Below are 18752 nucleotides of genomic sequence, written 5' to 3' on the forward strand. Positions count from 1 at the left end.
GTCACACAAAGACATACTCATGAAGAGTACAGGGACTGAATGATATGTAAAAACACATAATAGAGAAACAGCTGACCTAGTTTAATTATTCTATCCAACAATAATTCTGACATAAACTGCCTACAGATATAAAAGGTCACCGAGTACTGTCGGTACGAAATAAAACAAAAACAATCGGTTCTAACTAGCTCGAATGCTGCAGCCAACAGCTGGAGCTGCCAGGCAGCTACAGTACTCTAGGGGCATGTTTATGATCTCCCATGTTCATGCCGCCAGAGTATAGTACTCTAGCTGTTGGCTGCTATAGCTAGGTAGAACCGATTATTTTCGTACCGACAGTACTCGGTGACTTCGAGAAACCGAAATATATGTGCAAAATTGCCGGAATTCCCTTTTAATTTTGATTACAATAGTCTCAGACAGCTTATGGCAACCTCATAATGTAGATAAAAGAAAGCCGATATCATTGCTAAAATATGCCTGTGTGTCTTTTTTGATACAGGGGAAGAGTTTGGACACAGCGTTGAGACTCACCTGAACTACCTGGACAAATCCCAATGCAGTCCTCTGCATCTGGCTGTGCGTGGAGGCAACATTGAAGTAATCAAACTCTGCATTGAGAAAGGGGCAAGAATTAATCAGCAACAGGTAAAAATGTACCACTTTACCCAGCCTCATAAGACTGCCATTATCGTGTCATTAACATGATATCAACCTCCTGTTCCCATGTGCGCCAAGTTACTGTTGATAACTACCGGTATATTAGGCATATAGTTTAAATGGTATATGACTATACAGTATTATATTGGTAATTGCTATGATGATGAATATGATATCCAAACCTTATATGCCATAACAGCTTAATGTCTCGTCAACAATCTCCCACTGCATTACCTGGCCATGACAATGAAAGATCATAGTGACATCACTATCAGATCATGCTATTTATGCTAGTATATAACATGTAACATATATCTGCCATAACATGACATGGTTCTGTCAGGCTTCTGAAGCTGCGGTTCAGTGCTACTAAACATTTCCAGTCAGAACAGTGCCACATAACACTTAACAGCATTTACAGAAAACCTTCAAAAAATATCTGCCAGCATCGACAGAATGCTTGAATCTGCTTGTCCCATGAAACTCAATAACCTTCACTTCTGGAGGCCAGCATATATTTTCCTGTAAGACCAATTAATCAGAATGCTTCCTACTGTACATGAGAGCCGAGCTGAGTGATCATTATGAAACCGACTCCAGGCAAAGCAGCTTACCTATATCTAATTAGAGGCCAATAACCAATTGGATCCTTTACCTCAAATCCATGGCTGTAAACAAAACAGCCAACATACACATGCACACATAGACACACGCACACACACACACACACACACACACACACACACACACACACACACACACTCAAGCACTGAGGGAGACACACCTTCCATAGACAGCAGGCGGCTGTGTAATGGATACGGACCTGGTGTGGATCTTGGGCCAGATTAGGACCAGCTCAGGGCCGGAGCAGCGCCAGATCAGGTTGGCTTCAGACGTCGTGCAGCAGTTGGGCTCCCTTCCTTAATCTCATCTGTGAGATGCTTCCTAGTGCTGCTGAGGCCTAAAAAGCCTCTGATGGCCAAATTGATATAAATGACACCCACTTACGTCCTGGGAGGGTGCGAGGCCCCTCTCGGGCCCGAGGCCACGCCAGTCAAAATACCCTCATTAATGCTTTGGATTACTTCTCCCCACACCCCCAGAGGGGGAGTGGGGGGATGGGGGGAGATTGCCCGGCACTCGTTTCAGGATGAGCTGCCAAGGCCTGGAAGAGGCCTGGCAGGGTTGGACTTGGTTGATCATTTGTCCCTAATGGGCTACCGTCATCTTCATCTCTTTTGTTTTCTTTCTTTTTTTTCTATCTTGCTCTCTGTCGATGTATGCAATGTGGGGAAGGTTATTTTGGAAATGTAACTAGATGTACCGCAGAGCGGTACAAAATATGACCGCCGCCCAGTCCAGCACATTTTTTCCACAAAAATAAATCATGCTGAAAGGCCTATATGATTCTAACTGTCTCACTAAATTGCATTAGCCACACTCAATTCTCACTGGTATCTGCTAGACAACAAGTACCAAAACATGATTAGTTCATAGATTTCACATGTAAAATTCATTTTATACAACCCCACCCCCATCTTGCCTGTTCATAATTCTTGAAAAAGAAGAAATTCTTGAATTGTGTGCATGTGTGCGTGTACACGTTTATGTTTATGTGTGTGTGTGTGTGTGTGTGTGTGTGTGTGTGTGTGCGTGCATGCTTGTGTGTTTGCCTGCGTATGTGTGTTTGTGCATGTGCATGCATGCTTACAGATGTCTACTGTGTGAGTATGTGTCATACGTATGATTACTGTGAATGTATGTGTGTGCGTGTGTATCTGTTTATGCACATGTGTGCACATGGAATGGGTTAACATGACCCCTGGAGGCAAACATACGGAAAAAATTGGTCATCCTAGGCCCTACGGTTCTCAAGATATTCACAGAAAACTGTGTCTGCCCTACCCTCCTTTCGGGGGGTCCAGTACAGCGGGGGGGCTACAGATCAAAACGAAAAACGACGGTTCCATGCTATCCATGTGGGGTTACATGCCCACCAAGTTTCGTGTACCCCGGTCTTTCAGTGTCCCGGGAATCCTTGTTGGTGTACGGTCACTAAATGTACACATAAATTATTTTATTGTAAGGCCCCCCATGAACGAAAGTTCACAAAACTTGGCATGCATTCGGAGGGTGTCATAATGATCCTACACTTCCAATTTCGTGCAGTTTTGACTATGTTAGGTCACAGATACCTGCGATTACAACACCTAATTTTTACTTTTTTGTGTTTAACTAGGTGGCGCTATACATGAAATGAGTGGTTATGGAATGGGTTGACATGGCCCCTTGAGATCAACATACAAAAAAAATGGTCCTCCTACACCTTACGGTTCTCGAGATATTCACAGAAAACTGTGTCTGCCCTACCCTCCTTTCGGGGGGTGCAGTCCAGCGGGGAGGCTACATATCAAAACGAAAAACGATGGTTCCATGCTATCCATAAGGGGTTACATGCCCACCAAGTTTTGTCTACCCCGGTCTTTCAGTGTCCCGGGAATCATTGACGGAAATTTGGACATGCGAAAAAAAAAAAAAAAAAAGAAAGAAAAAAAAAATCTGACTAAACCTATATGACCGCCGCTTCGCTGCGCGGCGGCAGAGCCCTTCTAAGGAGAGCCTCCCCACTCTCTATTAATCCCATACAAACCGAATTTGGCTGCAGTTCACCAGAGTTCACCTAGATGGCGATCGCGGGCGAGTCCAAAATACATGGGGTCCTATGGAGCTACATGGCTACATTTGTTGTTTTCACCTATTTAACAACTGAAACCCTCAGATTTTATTTTATTTTTCGCAAAATGGATATGGATTTTCAATCAAAAGTGAAATAATCCGGGAGTCATGTCCTTTCATTTTCTTACAGGTTGGGTCGTTGTTGCCCATAACACGCTAGCATTGATGCTATGCTATGCTATGATCATGCTAATGAATGACGTCATTGGCACGTTTGAAAGGCTTTTTAGAACAATTAAGTGACTTTAAAAAATATAATACTCAACCAAGTGTATTGTCTTTGCCTCCCCTTTCGAATACAATATTCAAATTACTTGAAAAAAAATTATATCCCGAGAAAAGTGGATTTTGAGGGGTACAGCTCCATAGACCTCCATTCATTCTGGACTCGCCCGTGAGCGCCCCTAGATGCAGTACCACACCGGAAGAGTTCCGAGAGTGAAGGTTCTCCCCTTATTAGACATTCTCTGGCGGCGGTCATAATTACAACTAGATGTACCGCAGAGCGGTACAAAATATGACCGCCTCCCAGTCCAGCACATTTTTTCCAAAAAAGAAATCACGCTGAAAGGCCTATATGATTCTAACTGTCTCACTAAATTGCATTATCCACACTCAATTCTCACTGGTATCTGCTAGACAACAAGTACCAAAACATGATTAGTTCATAGATTTCATACAACCCCACCTCCATCTTGCCTGTTCATAATTCTGAGAAGTTCTGAATCTCTGTATGCATTAATTTATACGTGTGTGTGTGTGTGTGTGTGTATGTGTATGCGCGCGTGTGTGTGTATCTGTGCATCCACTCATGCTCTGTGCGTCTGTGTGTGGGCGGATGGGCATCTTTGGCCAACCCCAGGCTGACAAATCCACGGCTCTGCACCTGGCCTGCACTCAGGGAGCCACTGAGGCAGTGAAGCTCATGCTCGCCTCCTGCCTCCATGGCGACGACATCATCAACATGAGGGACGGAGCCAACCAGACCCCCCTGCACAGGTGTGTGTATAGTCCAACAGCTAGATCTCCCCACAGAGGTTAGCTCATCACCAGCCAACCAGACTACACAGGCTATTTGTGATGGGACCTGGGAACCCATCACATGGTGAAATAAAAATGATTTCTGCTCCGTTTCAACCCTCTCTGGTAAAATTTCACCAACGTTAGAATACCATCCTAGCAACATGCTGGATACCATCCCCTAGCAACATCCTGGATACCAGCCTCGCAAAATCCTGGTTGTTGCTAAGATGGTATCAGAATCTTGGTGAAATTTCACCATGTTATGGGTTTTCCCAGATCCCATCACAGGTCGTTATCAGACAACCTGATCTCCCTACACAAGCATGTTTATTATCAAACAACCAGACACCCCAGAACTGGTTGGTTTATTATCACATGAGACCCTGGTATACTAGATTATTATCAGCCAACAAATGGACCAACAAGTCCTCTTGGTACAGGTGAATTTATCTATCAGCATTAAAAGCGTAGCTCACTACATTCCCATGCACAGGCTAGTTTATTATGATCCACAGAGACAGTGAGAGTGAGATCCCATGCACAAATCAGCACGGTGACGGATCAACAAAAGCTCTCAGTTGTCTGATTCCAGCATTTTACACTGTGCGCTTGAAACAAGCATTCAAAACATTAGCTCATCATGAGCATACGAGTTGTGATATTAATACTAGCTCCATAACAATAAAACCAGGAAAAAAACAATTTATGCCTGAGTGGTTTGATACAGGCAAGGTGATAAATGCCACGTGATAGGATGCCTTCTGTTTGAACTCTTTTCCATCTCTGATATTGAAGCGGGTCTTGCTTTATGGTATTATGAGGACAATAGAGGAACCTAGTGTTTCCTGCAATAAGACAAACATAGGATCGGATATTAGTACGGCTGATTCATCCATCTTGTGCATGGCCTGAGAATTAACTCTGAATCCTCAGCTGCTGCCTGTTTACCCTCTGTGTGACCCATACAGAATTGTTTGAGTTTATGTAGAAACAAATACTGATCTGAAAAAGCCATCTGTTCAGTGACAGTCTTGACCTCAAATGGACATTGTATAGGCATAGGCTGCCCTTACAGAAATGTCAGGTTTCTGGCGAACTCATTTGTTTCCCACAAATCACCCACGAGTTTGCTGCAAATCTGCCACAAACTTTTTTTTGTAAGGGTGCCCATTCACTTGCTGTGTCTGGCTTCCTATAGACTTATATCTATGTGTATATATTTTTAAATCTGTTGTTCAATCCAAAACCAACACCACTTAAATTCAGGATGAAAATAAAACTACTTGTTTTTCTCCCTCCAGGGCAACAATATTTGATCATGTGGAATTGGCAGAATATCTTATTTCAAAGGTAAACACCCTGCTTATTGGACAAGAACAGAAAAAGAAAATTGCCAGATGTCATGTTTCGTCTTTGTTCAATGATTTCAAATAGACATGTAAATGAGACGTGTTTTAACAGATGGATGCCTCCTTTGTTGTCTTGAATAAACAATGTTAATTATCCATCATTCATTTGTATCTGGTGACATTTCTAAATATAAATCGGCTGGCTTCATTGTGTTGTTGGGAACAGGGGGCAAACATTGACTGCATTGACTGCAAGGGCCTGTCTCCACTGTTGCTAGCCACAAGCTGTGGAGCGTGGAGGGCAGTAGCCTTTCTACTGTCCAAAGGTGAGTCACCAGTTCATCAAAACAATAATATGAAAAATGACCACGCAACATACATAATACAATATACCATAATTTCCTAACTATTAGCCGGAGCTTACATTGATTTTGCTAAATTTCTTCAGCTATGAGGTTAATACACGGGGGCAGTTACGTGATATGGTTTTGTTTTTTTTAACTTGCATAAAACACTATCCTGTGGCTTATACACAATGCAGCTAATGCACAGGAAATTGCTGTATTTATTTTACCTTAAAAAACAGCTTCTTGTTCATTGAATTACTACTGTATGTGGAGAACTGAGTCTCTGACATTGCTAATATGAGTCCAGAATGCTTGGCATTGCACTATGTGGCTTTGCACTATGCTGCATTATGTTGCCACAGGAAGGAGGCCCCTTAGAGCTAACTGAGTACCCAGTAGTGCTAAATTGTGTTACTGTAACACAACCGATTTTGGGTAAACATTGAATGTGTGAGTCTGCTCTCTGTAAAAAGGAGCAAATATGAAAATCAAGGACGAAGAGGGACGCAACTTCCTGCACCTTGCCACTTTCCAGGCCAAAGGACTGAAATGCATACCTGAGCACATCTTACAGGTAAGACACTGTTCCACACTCTTTTGTGTAATGGAAACACATCAGTGTTTCATTGTGGCATGGTGGAAGTGCAGGGAGTTAACTCCAATGCCATGTTTGTCTGTCCTTTTTCTGGTTTCCTAGTGACAGTACGAAATATTTGGATCCCTCTGAGTGCTAATTAGCTGAAGAGCTTTGTTTCAGCAACTGTAACCAAGGGCTTTATAATTACTCAATCAATTTAATTGGTGGATTTTATATCCAGGGAAAGTGAGTTAAAAGATGCAACGTCATTGATGATCTTCTTATGCGGGATTGAGAGACACACACTGTTACAAAGAACGTTTGTTAATGACTTTGTGAAGGTGCTACTGTGAATAGTGTACACACGCTGTCACCCTATTGACAATTCACTGTAATCCAGCCAACGATAAAATCGTGTGAAAACTGCTATAAAGATATTAAACAGCATTGGTCCCCACTCTACATGTAGTGTCTGTGCACACTGTGTATTTGGTACTTAGATGAGTCATTTCATACATTTTCATGTATATATAGTTCAGTATTTTAGATGAGTACTGTAATTACAAATCAGGTTTTTACTATGTACTTAATACTATATGTAATGATATTCTATTAACAATGCACAGTTAATATCAGTACATGATATTAGTTAGTTAATTATTATCATTATTTCAATTTAGGCCATGACTTTACCATAAACTGTTAATTTTAAAATTAATGAGATGTTTATTGATTTCATCATAATTTGTTTTGGGCAAAAGTGTCTGCTAAGAAAGAACCATACACATAATAAATATAAACATGTTGTTATAACGGGGATAATTGCAATTAGGGTTCAGGGTTTGTGTTCTGACCAGAACACCTCCTCCATGGAGATGTCTGCATACCATTTATGGCTTTGGAGAGCTGTGTGTTTTAGTTTCCATCAGTTCACTGTGCTGACATATGGTGTTGTGTGTGTTTTGTTCCCACAGACTGCCACCGTGAGGGACCTCCTGTGTGATGAGGATAATGAGGGGTGCACTCCCCTGCACTACGCCTGCAGACTGGGGATCCACGACAGCGTTAAGAACATCCTGGTCCTGCAAGTCTGCCCCAAACGCAAGTCCAAAAACAAGAAATCAGCCTTTCACTTCGCAGCTGAGTAAGGGCCACCTTTGTTATACTTTTATCGCCAGCACTGAGTTGGATGCAAGGCCCAATGGTCACAAAGATTAATAAGCACATTGTCTGTGTAAAATTGTAATTCATCATGCTAAACTGAAACAGCTTAATAAGCGCGTGGCGCTCTAGAATCTTTGGTAGTACTGTCCAGGTCAGACTCATGTCACAAACACTTACTGTAATGCACATAAATATTAAGTCTCAGTAAGTCAATTTTAATGGAGTGTGTCCTAACTCAATATGACATCCTAAACATAAAGGTCATATCCACTCAAAATAGTGGTCCTGGTGTATGACCCTTTTTCCAGGTATGGGCGTATAAACACATGCCATAGACTCCTGGAGAGAATCACAGACTCACAGATGCTGAACGAGGGTGATGAACATGGCCTCACGCCACTCCACCTGGCCTGCCGCGGCGGGCACACAAAAGTGGTGGAACTGCTGCTCAGGAAAGGAGCTTTGTTTCAAAGGTACCCAGGACAAAATGTCCACGGAGTTACTGTACAGGCAAAAAACGCCACCTGCCACAAAGAAGTCGTTTTTCATTGTTTGATTTATAGGTACAAACAAGTAAAGTCACAAACAATCTAAAGTCATAGAAAATTGGTTGTTGGTTCAGAACATTGTATAGTGTAAGAGTAAGGAATGAATCACACACAATATAACTCCCATATCATTTTTGATTTGCCAAAGTGGCATTTTATGTCCAAGGGCCCTTTATCAGAATTGATTTAAAGATAAAGGCTATATACAACTATTATTAGAACTACACAAAGAACCTTAAATTGCATTCATAATGTACATTATTGCCAAGAGTTACACTGAAGATACTAGCCACTCACAAATATTTGACAGGTCTATATTTGATTTAGCCGGTAATCTAAGATGATAAATACAGTATTTACCCAAAAATACAAATTTGGTGATCAAATCACTATTTTGTTTTCCTTGTAGTGGAGAAAGGTAACATGTCAGAGATATCTTTCTCTTTTTAAAGTAAGCTCTCTGTTGACTGATTATAACTGTAGGAAGTTGTGATATTCATTAATGTCACTTGGTTGAACAACCCTTTCATTAGTGTAATCCATAAAATAAGGATTCAGTGTCATTCTACCGAGACAATATTTGCAAAGATCTTGGCACGACTTGACACAAAAACAGCTGTGATATGGCAGTAAGTAGTATGTTTAGCTCAGGTTTTCCTTCCCCCTTCATCCTTAGTGATTACAAAGGCATGACATGTTTACATCACGCCGCTGCCGAGGGCTACACACAGACCATGACAATCCTCCTGGCAGCCAACGTCAAACTACTGGACAAGGCCGATGAGGATGGGGTATGTGTCTCAGTATATTAACTCCATTGCAAATTTCTGCAGAGGCTAAAGATGTTCCCAAGGAAGTAATAGTTATCACGCATGTTCTAATAACTTCATTCACCTCTATGTGGTGACACAGCAAAGTTATGTTATGTAAATAATAGGCTACTAGGGTCCACATATTTCTGTCCTCCTCCACGATCATCTGAATCCAGCTGAAAATGTAGATGCTGGAAGTTTGTTTCACTTTGGTTAATACTGTAACGGGAGTCAGAGGTCAGAAGTCACCTGACTGCTCTTGTTTACCTTTGGTTTCCTCACTGAAACTAACCAAACCACATAGGCAGCCTACCACACACATACAAGACTTCGCAACTCATCTCTGTCTGCCATCATGTTAACAAATTGCTTACAAGTTTGTTCAAACTTCCGTATTATGTAATTCAAACAGTTAAAGCCTGAGTGGTGGCCAAGGGGTATACAGCTGTGCAGTGAGTAAACTTAGCTTCCATACTAGCATGCTCACCTCCTGTGTTCAAGGGTGCAGGTTTAAATCCAGTGCAAGACTGTGTTTCTTATAATACAGGTTACATTGATGTCATCGTCCAAACTGGCAGTAAAGTTCAAGCTGGTTTAGTGTAATACCAGTAGTGACAAGCAGGGTACGGATCTGTGCAGTGAATAAATTGTACTCCCCTACAGACGGTAGCATCAGACACCCACAGTGTTTGGCCTCCTAGCTAGCATACCCTCTTTGCAAGAGTGCATGTTTCAGCTGAAGTATGTCCATGTGTTCAATGTCAGACTGTGCTTCTCCAACAATGCATCTCTAGACATACAACAGAATACATACATAAGCACGGAAATGGTCAATTACTGTATGCCAGAGTGACACCAACGGCTGGAACCAGTCCCTTGTATGAACTGATGAATTTGATCTGAATCTGATTCTGATTCTAAATGGCCTTATGATTCTGTTCACCTTTCTCAACTCCTGGTCACAGAACACAGCTCTGCACCTGGCTGCCAGAGAGGGACATGTTGCTGCAGTGAAACTTCTGATGGAGAGAGGTGCTTCCATTGTTCTGAACAACAGCGATGCCTCTTTCTTCCATGAAGCAGTGCATCATGGGAAAAAGGAAGTGGCAGATGCCATCATTGATAATGAAAGGTAGCGTGACCACTTTCTCCATTTATGTCACCACTGTACTATATAACTTATCATGATCTATAGTGACCTAACAAAACAACAACAACAAGGAACATTTATTCTTGCTTTGGATGTTACCGAAGATGTCATATTTTTATCAAAAGGTTTATCATACAATAATTGAAATCATAAAGCCTTTTCATTAAAACATATAAAACTAGACTGGATACTGGAAAACATGTACAATTATCCTGAATGTCTCATTTTCCCCCCAAAGGATATGGTATTTATAGCACTGATTAACCCTTTCACATGTTAATAGCTAATCTAAAGAAATTGTTAATAGGCCTAAAAAGCTTCTAGTCACATTACCAATTCTGATCCATTTGATTACATATAGCATCATAAACTACTTTTTGTCATGTTGCAGGTTAAACGAAGCTATTAAAACATTTAAGCATAGTTCTGACCATCGCTGTGTGGTCATTGACTTGATTGAGTTAATCCCCGAATCCTTCAAGGTCAGTATGTCCATTCCTTAAAATCTGTGTTTATGTATTAAAGGGCTATATAATTCTGTAGGATATGAATACATCAATGGCACCCTTTCATTGACTTGCATTATATTAAATACAACACCACTGAGGTAGAGAGGGGTAGTACAAGAGAAATGGTTAATCTTTGGCTGGTGATCAGGCTAACTTTAATGGTCGCAGCAAGAGGCTTCTCAATGCCTGGGCAACACCGAGCATAGGCATATCTTCACATTCAGTTGCTATTTGGACATTTTTGAACGTATCCTTTAAATACTAACCATGTAACTGTGATACTTGCACTCTGCACAGCACTTACTGGACCTGTGCATCAGAGAGTCAGACCATGATGCCAACAGCCCTGACTACCATGTACGTATAAACATATTTTAATGCACATACTGTATTTAAGATCATTATGAATATGGTTCGTTATGAATGATGAACTTAATTAAGTCTTAAAGAGTGTTTTGACCACATTACAGGGAAAGAGGTAGAGAGAGAAAAAGTGTGCTAAAGAAAAAGAAAGTGCTGAGGTTACCACAGTGTGAACTTCACTGCATAACAGAGACAGAGTACACTGCTGATACACTGACTTACATTTCCATTAAAAGGAAATCATTTAACTTTTTGAAGGACATGAAGAATTTTGGAAAACCAAAATACAAGAACTTTTTATGAATCATGTATGAGATATCCTTAAACAGACATTGACTGTCACCATTTCATGCAATCAGTTAAAATTAAACAATCATTGTTTTCTTTTTTTAACTTGAGTTTTAACTTGTTCAATGCTTTTGATCCAACACTTCAAACAGTTGCACCTGTACAGATTCTTCATAAGGTTATGTGTATAAAGCCATTTGGAGTCTTCTCAGGACACCAGCCACACAGCTCCATATGGTGTCCTGGATTGCCCCCCTTGCATTGCTTCTGCAAACCACCTCATAGATTATTTATGCTCAGATTTAGGGATGACTGTTTTTCATTTTGCCTACAGATCCAGTATAATTTCCAGTGGCTCCAAGCACCAGTTCAGTTGAAGAAACATGCCAAGACTGACAAGAGTCTGAGAGTGCAACCTTTGGCATGTATGAATGTAAGTGACTGTAAACATTGACTCCAGCAAGCATTCAACAGGGTGTGGAAAAAGGAATAGATTCATAGTGATTCTGTACATCAAAAAATGCTATTCCAATCGATAAACAAAAGTTAAGGAACTGCAGTTATGGAACATGCCATGGCTCATTGTTTGAATAGTAAACTAAGGTGTCAGACCAAAAAAACATATTTAATTCGCATGAATAACAAGCAGACAAATTTCACATTAAAATATCACCTGTCTGTTACTGTTATTTTTAACTTGACTAAAACAACGCAAATGAACAGCAAGCCACAACAGTAAAATGGGCCTACATTTATCCGAAGCTAAAATAATCTAAATGCATGGTATGTTGCAGCTGAAATACTGACTGTACTTCTCGAAATATAAAGTCAACGGAACATCAAAGCGCTGACATTTTCCATTGCAAATTCACAGGCTATGGTGCAGTACCACCGTGTGGAGCTTCTTACCCACCCAGTGTGCAATAAGTACCTTGAAATGAAATGGTAAGCATGTGCTTATGCAACACATTTTAAGCAAGAATTTGTCATGCCATATTCATTTACAGCATATTTTGAAGTATAAGTATTCTATCAGCAAGGACAGAAATTTAATTTCATATCCACAAGATATGAATGTAAAATGATGTATAGATGAGATTTCACAACAATATTGGAATGTATGTCGCACATTCGTTTTGTATAACTGTGCTATATACTCCTGAGCAAAAAACTGAAAAGTCACCAGGGTTTAATATCAAATGATTTAAACACTACTGGTGTTCACCCAACATAGTTTTAATTTTCATTTATGTGCATTCCATTTATCACATTGATATTTAATGGCTTGGTCTCATTTATGCTATAAAAAGGAGCACTTCCTCTTTCCTTTGATACTTTTATACTGCACATGCATGGTGGAAATGAGCCCCCGGCTGGGCAGAAAGCCGTCCAGAGGTTTTGATTTTATGAACGCTGCTGCTATCTCTGGCAGGCTGGCGTACGGGAGTAAAGTTCACCTGCTCAATCTGGTCATATACCTGCTTGGCTTGCTGCCCCTCACCTTCCTCATCATCAACCTGAGGCCTACGCAAACCATAGGCCAGAACGGAACATCTGTCATGGTCGGCCCCATCCCAATCCGCCAGGTACTCCACTCAGCCTACACACACACACACACACACACACACACACACACACACACACGCACACTCCATTTGCTGATTAGAGAACTCAGTCGGTGCAGAAAAAAAAAAGTTTCTTTGAGCCATTGTGTGGAAACAAAAGGCATACAGGCAGGTGGAGGGAACAATGAAGGTGACGAATAATGTTTATGGAGAGAAAGAAATAATGGTAAGTAGTATAGAGAGTGCAAAAATACTTTTGTGCTACAGCTACAGTAAGGTGTCGTGACTATGTAAGGACCATTCCATAAAAGTGATCTCAGTGTCCAGTCAAGTGTGTGTCCAGTGGGATCTTAAAGTATGTGCAGGGCAGGCATGTATTAAGCATGCAGGTATTGCGCCTTACTGATTTCCATAGCACTTTACGGTAATATCACCTTGTCACCTTTCTCTTACACACTTCCTTTCTCTGAGCCAGGACCTTCCCATGATTCACGTGGCCTTGTTGGCCAGATGTGTTTTGAGTTGACAGAACATTTTATGTGCTATTACTTTTAATGCTCTTCATCATCATCCCATATGCATTTCCTGGGTAATAACCTTGTCCTTGTCCTATTACTTAATTTACTCACTTTCATTATGAACTGCGAGTAATACATCACATTCCCGGCTTCAAGGTTAGAATGCCTATTGCTCTTGGCATTGCTGAGCCCATTTGGGATATTGCTATTTGTCTTGAAAGTAAGGGAGTGTTAGTGTAGAGTTTAGCATTACACAGGTATTAGGCTGCGATTAAGCTAGGATTCAGCTCCTGGAGGACATTTAGTAAACAATGTGTTTGCTGTCAGAAGCTGTTTAAGCTGTTTACTCTGTATATATTTAGGCTGAAAGTTATGAAATACAGCATTGCACTTCAGGTTGACTAGAACAAAATTGCCCTCTGAGCCATTAAACTGTTGAAAGAAATGAATCAAAATAAAAGATTAGTTTTTCTCGTTTTATTAATCTTCTCTCTGCTTTCTGTTTCCCTTCCACAGAGCAGTTATCTAATCACCTCAAGCACGATCATGGTCATTGTCATAAGCTGCTATGCCATATTAAAGCAGATCACACAGATGTCACAGCAGGTAACAGTTGTCATGTCATCGCATTACCCATGCTATCGCATGTCGCACCCGCCAATAAATCGGCGTCACTCTAAAGAGAAAACCTTCAAGGCGAGGTTTCTCACTGAGGACATTTGGGCCATTACCCATGATTCAGTGCCTGTGTCTGTGTCTGAATTGCACAACCACTAGGCCTGGAAATGGGAATGAGCTCTGGCCTTGAGGACCTCCCCCTTATTTTCATCTGCATCTGCAAACCCAGATATGGCCAGCTGAATAGGATCTGGCCAGGGTCTGGCTCTGATCTGATGCGGAGGTGGGCCAGATCAGGGCCAGCTCTGTTTTGAATACCATCTCTCTCTTGCATGGGTTTAAATACAACAATTGCCCTGAGTGCATGTGATGGTTATCACCTCTGTGATATTATGATGACATACAATATTACACTGGTTGCATTACCTATGGAGCAGTGGAGATGTGTTTCCACTATTGCCGACATGTGGAGTATGAATAACGATAAAAAAAAATCTTTACCATTTTCTTGTTTCGCATAAAGAAAATGAAGTACTTCAAAGACCCCTCGAACCCAGCAGAATGGGCGACCTCTATCGCCAGTTTGATGTTCACGATTCCGATCATGTTTGGTGTGGAGGACAACTGGGTCTGGGAGGCCGGAGCTGTGGCCATCCTGTTGGCTTGGGTCAACTTCCTGCTTTACCTGCAGAGGTACTGGTACCTTGCATGCATATTATTGTCATCATCAAACTAAAGTCAGACAGGTGGATGATAAAGAGGTCTATGGTCTATGGACCATTTAAAGCTTTAAACACCTCTTACTTCTTGTGTCTCTCATTTCACACACTATCTCTCTCTCTCTCTCTCTCTCTCTATATATATATATATATATATATATATATATATATATATATATATATATATATATATATATCTGCCTCGGTATGTTAGGTTTGAGCACTTTGGAATTTATGTTGTGATGTTTGGTGAGATCATCAAAACACTGTTCAGTGTCATTGTGCTCGTCATCTTCCTGGTCCTGGCATTTGGCTTGTCCTTCTATGCTCTCATGCTCCATCAGGTGAGCAAGCATTTACAGTTTTAACACACACACACACACACACACATACTCCAAGTGTCCGCACATTATGATTACCAGTAACTGAGGTTTAATCATGTGTTTTTGTCCCATTCAGAGTGAGTTTCACTGGCTAGGCCTGTCTCTGGCTCAGACCTTTGTGATGATGGTGGGGGAGCTCAACTACCAGAGCAACTTCTTCGCGGCCTTCGAGGGCAATCGGTTGGCCTTCCCCCAGATCACCTACGTGGTCTTCGTCTTATTCATCCTCCTCATGCCCATCCTGCTCATGAACCTCATGGTAACGACAGACGCACTCGTTCACCCACCCAGCAGGAGGAGGGAGTGCGGTGGTGAATCACTGTCGCTAATTGTCGGTAATGACTTGAATCGGCCCCTGTTAAATTGAACATATTTGTCTCCATTTGGGCACTCGTAGATTGGTTTGGCAGTCGGAGACATTGCTGAAGTGCAGAGGAACGCCTGTCTGAAGCGGATCGCCATGCAGGTCGGAGAAGGGCATCCAAGCCGCTTGATGGAAAAAGAAGAAAACTTGTTTTGGATTTGTGCGCTTGTTTTGGTGTAATCAAATTATTCTCTTACAGATTGATCTTCACACAAACCTGGAGGAGAAGCTTCCATATTGGATCCTTAAGCGAGTGGACAAGTCCTCCATCACTGTTTATCCTAACAAGCCCTGCAGAAATGTAGGTATTTGGCAACAGTGGTACTGTACCTAGACTTTATCACTGATCCATATGGAGAGGGTTAGTTTACAGAGAAGCACTTATGAGGCAATTAGTTCACCCCAGCCGACATATGTGAATTAGCTGGCCGTAATTCTCTGACAACAAAACTTAACTTGCCCTCTGTGAGGTGTGTCTCAGCTGCCAAAAAAGTAAGCAAGAGAGTAAGTAAGTAAGTTTAATTTATATAGCACATTCAAGACCAAAGTGCTTTACACAACAAAAAAGGACACCTCCACTCCACTAAAACCCTTTTACATTTTTTAGGTGATCTAACTTTGTTCAGATAAAAGCATTGAAAATAAAATAATTAATAAATCACTGTGAAATGCTGACGTGTTGGATTTTGCGTGTGTGTGTGTGTGTGTGTGCTTCCTTTAGAGGAGCATGTTCAAGTTTTGGCACTCAAGGGACGTGTCGGCGGTGCGGAGCCGTCTGAACACCGGTGGCCAGGAGCTCACGCCGGTGGAGACGGAGCTGAGGAAGCAGAAGCTCAGGTGACCTTCCTCTCACCTGACGCCTCCCTTCACAGACAGGAAATGAACGGCTTAAAGGAAGTGAATAGCTTTAGTTTGCATTTCTTCCCTCTGCCCACATTTGAAAAATTTCTGATGTCTGTGATGGAGGTCGTTGTCTACCATTTTCGTTGCCCTCACTCACAGCAGAGATGGAAGATGTGACTCATAGCCCTCTTGGCCCTACCAAAATGTACCAAAATTATTGGTCTTATAATGTCTACAGTTTAGAAGAAGTGTCGTGGCACACTCAGAACTTCAATATGCAGTAATTTTATTTAACCCACGTGACAAAACGCACGTTTACCATCGTCAAACAAATACTTATAATGTCTACACCCATGTTTCACTTTAAATGTTTTCCAGAAGTTTCTTTCCAGTGTATTTATTAACATGTTAACGTTACCTAATCTGCTGGGTAAAGAAAATCATTATTTCATCCAGACATGCGCAAAGACAGTGCTTTAGTGGTCTCAAAACTGCAGCTAATGTAATGTCGGAAGCCCTCAGCATTCCAAATTGAATTTAACCACAACATTAATGAGCTCTACTTGCTATTGGTCACTTATGACATGCACTTGTGGTGGCTAAGTGTGTTGTCTTAATCATTAATGCAGGATAGTTGGCATGTATATTACCTGTGTCTGAGTGGCCTCTAGTGGTCAGGATGTAAATTACATGCCCATTACATGCCCATTCGTACAGCATAAGATTTTATATGATGGTTACAGTTGCCTGCGATTTACATATTTGTTTCTTCACAGTGAATTTGATATAGTATTACAGAGTATGTATGAATAAAGTCATAACTTTTACTGCATAACAACAACTAAATAACATTCCTGACATTCCTGAAAGTTGATTACACCTCCATACTCAACTGGCTCCTACAGTACAAATGTGTTTGTGTGTGTGTGTGTGTGTGTTTTGAATTTTAGATTAAGGGAAATCTACAGCGTCCTGGAGAAGCAGCACAGCATGGTGAAGCTGATCCTGCAGAAGATGGAGATCACATCGGAGGCGGATGACTACGACGGACCGGACGATGCCCACAGCGGCCGGAGGGGCCGCGCTCAGAGGTCCAGATGGATCCCCCTCGTCAAATCTCTTAAGTCAAGTCACCACTGATTGTACGTATGCCTGGTATGCTGGTGGTCAAAGAGACAAGTGGCTACAGAAAGGTTTCAGAGACCTCAGCAAACCCTTTTTTCCTGTGTTGTATTCACTCTGAGTGTCAGTTATTTATCTTGAAAATATAGTTATAGGGATACATCATGTCATGTGTTTCCTGAACATTTGTAAGCTCGCCAGCTTGTGTGCTACAGCTACATTTTAACTATATCTTTATTTAGGTCAATATAGGTGCTTTTTAGGTTGGGATGAAGACAGGATGGTTGTATATCCTCACATTGAAATTGCAATTATGCTTGCTGAGGAGAGAAACAACAAGATGTTTGTGGAGGACTGGAGTTCTTTTTTAGACTGTTAGAACATATCACAGTATCCTATAAAATTTCTGTTGATTATTTACACTCTTTTCCCCTGTGATTGTCTGTTCATGTTGTAATGGAAATGAAAGTTTGTCATTGGACATCAGTTTACTTGCATGTCACAATATGTGTATGTACCTGTTTTCTGCATGTACTGTAATTCCCAACATACAGTATACAGTCTTGCTTCATATGCATCTGGTGATCAGTCTACAGAAGTAGACAGTATATCTCACCCCATTTTGCATAAATGTGTTGATGAGAACATATTTACCAAAGTCATAACATCTGACGTACTTCCATTTCACTAACCCTCACAGCAAGTACAACAACACGTTGTGAATTTCACATACTGATTAAGTGTAAAGTACACAGTAACTATGGTTACTATAAAGCATGGTCATATATACAGTATATCTTATATTTAATACTGTGACTTATTTCATGTCAATTTTGTGGTTATTCTGTGGTTGGTCAAGTAATACATGATGCTTGTCTCTGCTTGTCTCTTCTCAACTTTCTTGACTGTGTAACTGATGCTTTAAATATGCTGTGTGGGAATCCCTCTCTGAAGCTGTCAGACGAGTCCAAACATTTGGCGGAGTGTGTTTTCACACTACATGGGCACAACAGCCAGAGTTGTGTCAAACCCCAGTGTGAGGTGGACTGGTGCACTTGAACAAGACAAAGACAGCGAAGGGTATTTGAAAAGCC

The 18752-nt window shown here is 41.2% G+C and overlaps 1 protein-coding gene across 1 annotated transcript in view; it reads left to right on the forward strand.

Moving 5' to 3' along the window:
* Positions 1–18510, forward strand: part of trpa1b (transient receptor potential cation channel, subfamily A, member 1b) — a 33569-nt gene extending 15059 nt beyond the window's left edge. The window contains exons 8-29 of the mRNA XM_076291323.1: positions 503–648; positions 4259–4395; positions 5721–5769; positions 5995–6094; positions 6589–6689; positions 7667–7836; positions 8165–8329; positions 9081–9195; positions 10182–10348; positions 10758–10848; positions 11173–11232; positions 11861–11959; positions 12401–12471; positions 12959–13112; positions 14126–14215; positions 14751–14920; positions 15161–15290; positions 15406–15588; positions 15727–15795; positions 15893–15994; positions 16415–16530; positions 17487–18510. Coding sequence (XP_076147438.1) covers positions 503–648; positions 4259–4395; positions 5721–5769; positions 5995–6094; positions 6589–6689; positions 7667–7836; positions 8165–8329; positions 9081–9195; positions 10182–10348; positions 10758–10848; positions 11173–11232; positions 11861–11959; positions 12401–12471; positions 12959–13112; positions 14126–14215; positions 14751–14920; positions 15161–15290; positions 15406–15588; positions 15727–15795; positions 15893–15994; positions 16415–16530; positions 17487–17676 — 2675 coding nt within the window. The 3' untranslated portion in view covers positions 17677–18510. The remainder of the gene's footprint in view (positions 1–502; positions 649–4258; positions 4396–5720; positions 5770–5994; positions 6095–6588; positions 6690–7666; positions 7837–8164; positions 8330–9080; positions 9196–10181; positions 10349–10757; positions 10849–11172; positions 11233–11860; positions 11960–12400; positions 12472–12958; positions 13113–14125; positions 14216–14750; positions 14921–15160; positions 15291–15405; positions 15589–15726; positions 15796–15892; positions 15995–16414; positions 16531–17486) is intronic.
* The last annotated feature ends 242 nt before the right edge of the window (positions 18511–18752 follow it).

This window comes from Alosa pseudoharengus, unplaced genomic scaffold, assembly GCF_046254945.1.
Source record: "Alosa pseudoharengus isolate Yale_2024_CS ecotype anadromous, Long Island Sound unplaced genomic scaffold, YU_APseudo_1.1 YU_APseudo_1.1_scf_18, whole genome shotgun sequence".
NCBI classification, from domain to species: Eukaryota; Metazoa; Chordata; class Actinopteri; order Clupeiformes; family Clupeidae; genus Alosa; species Alosa pseudoharengus.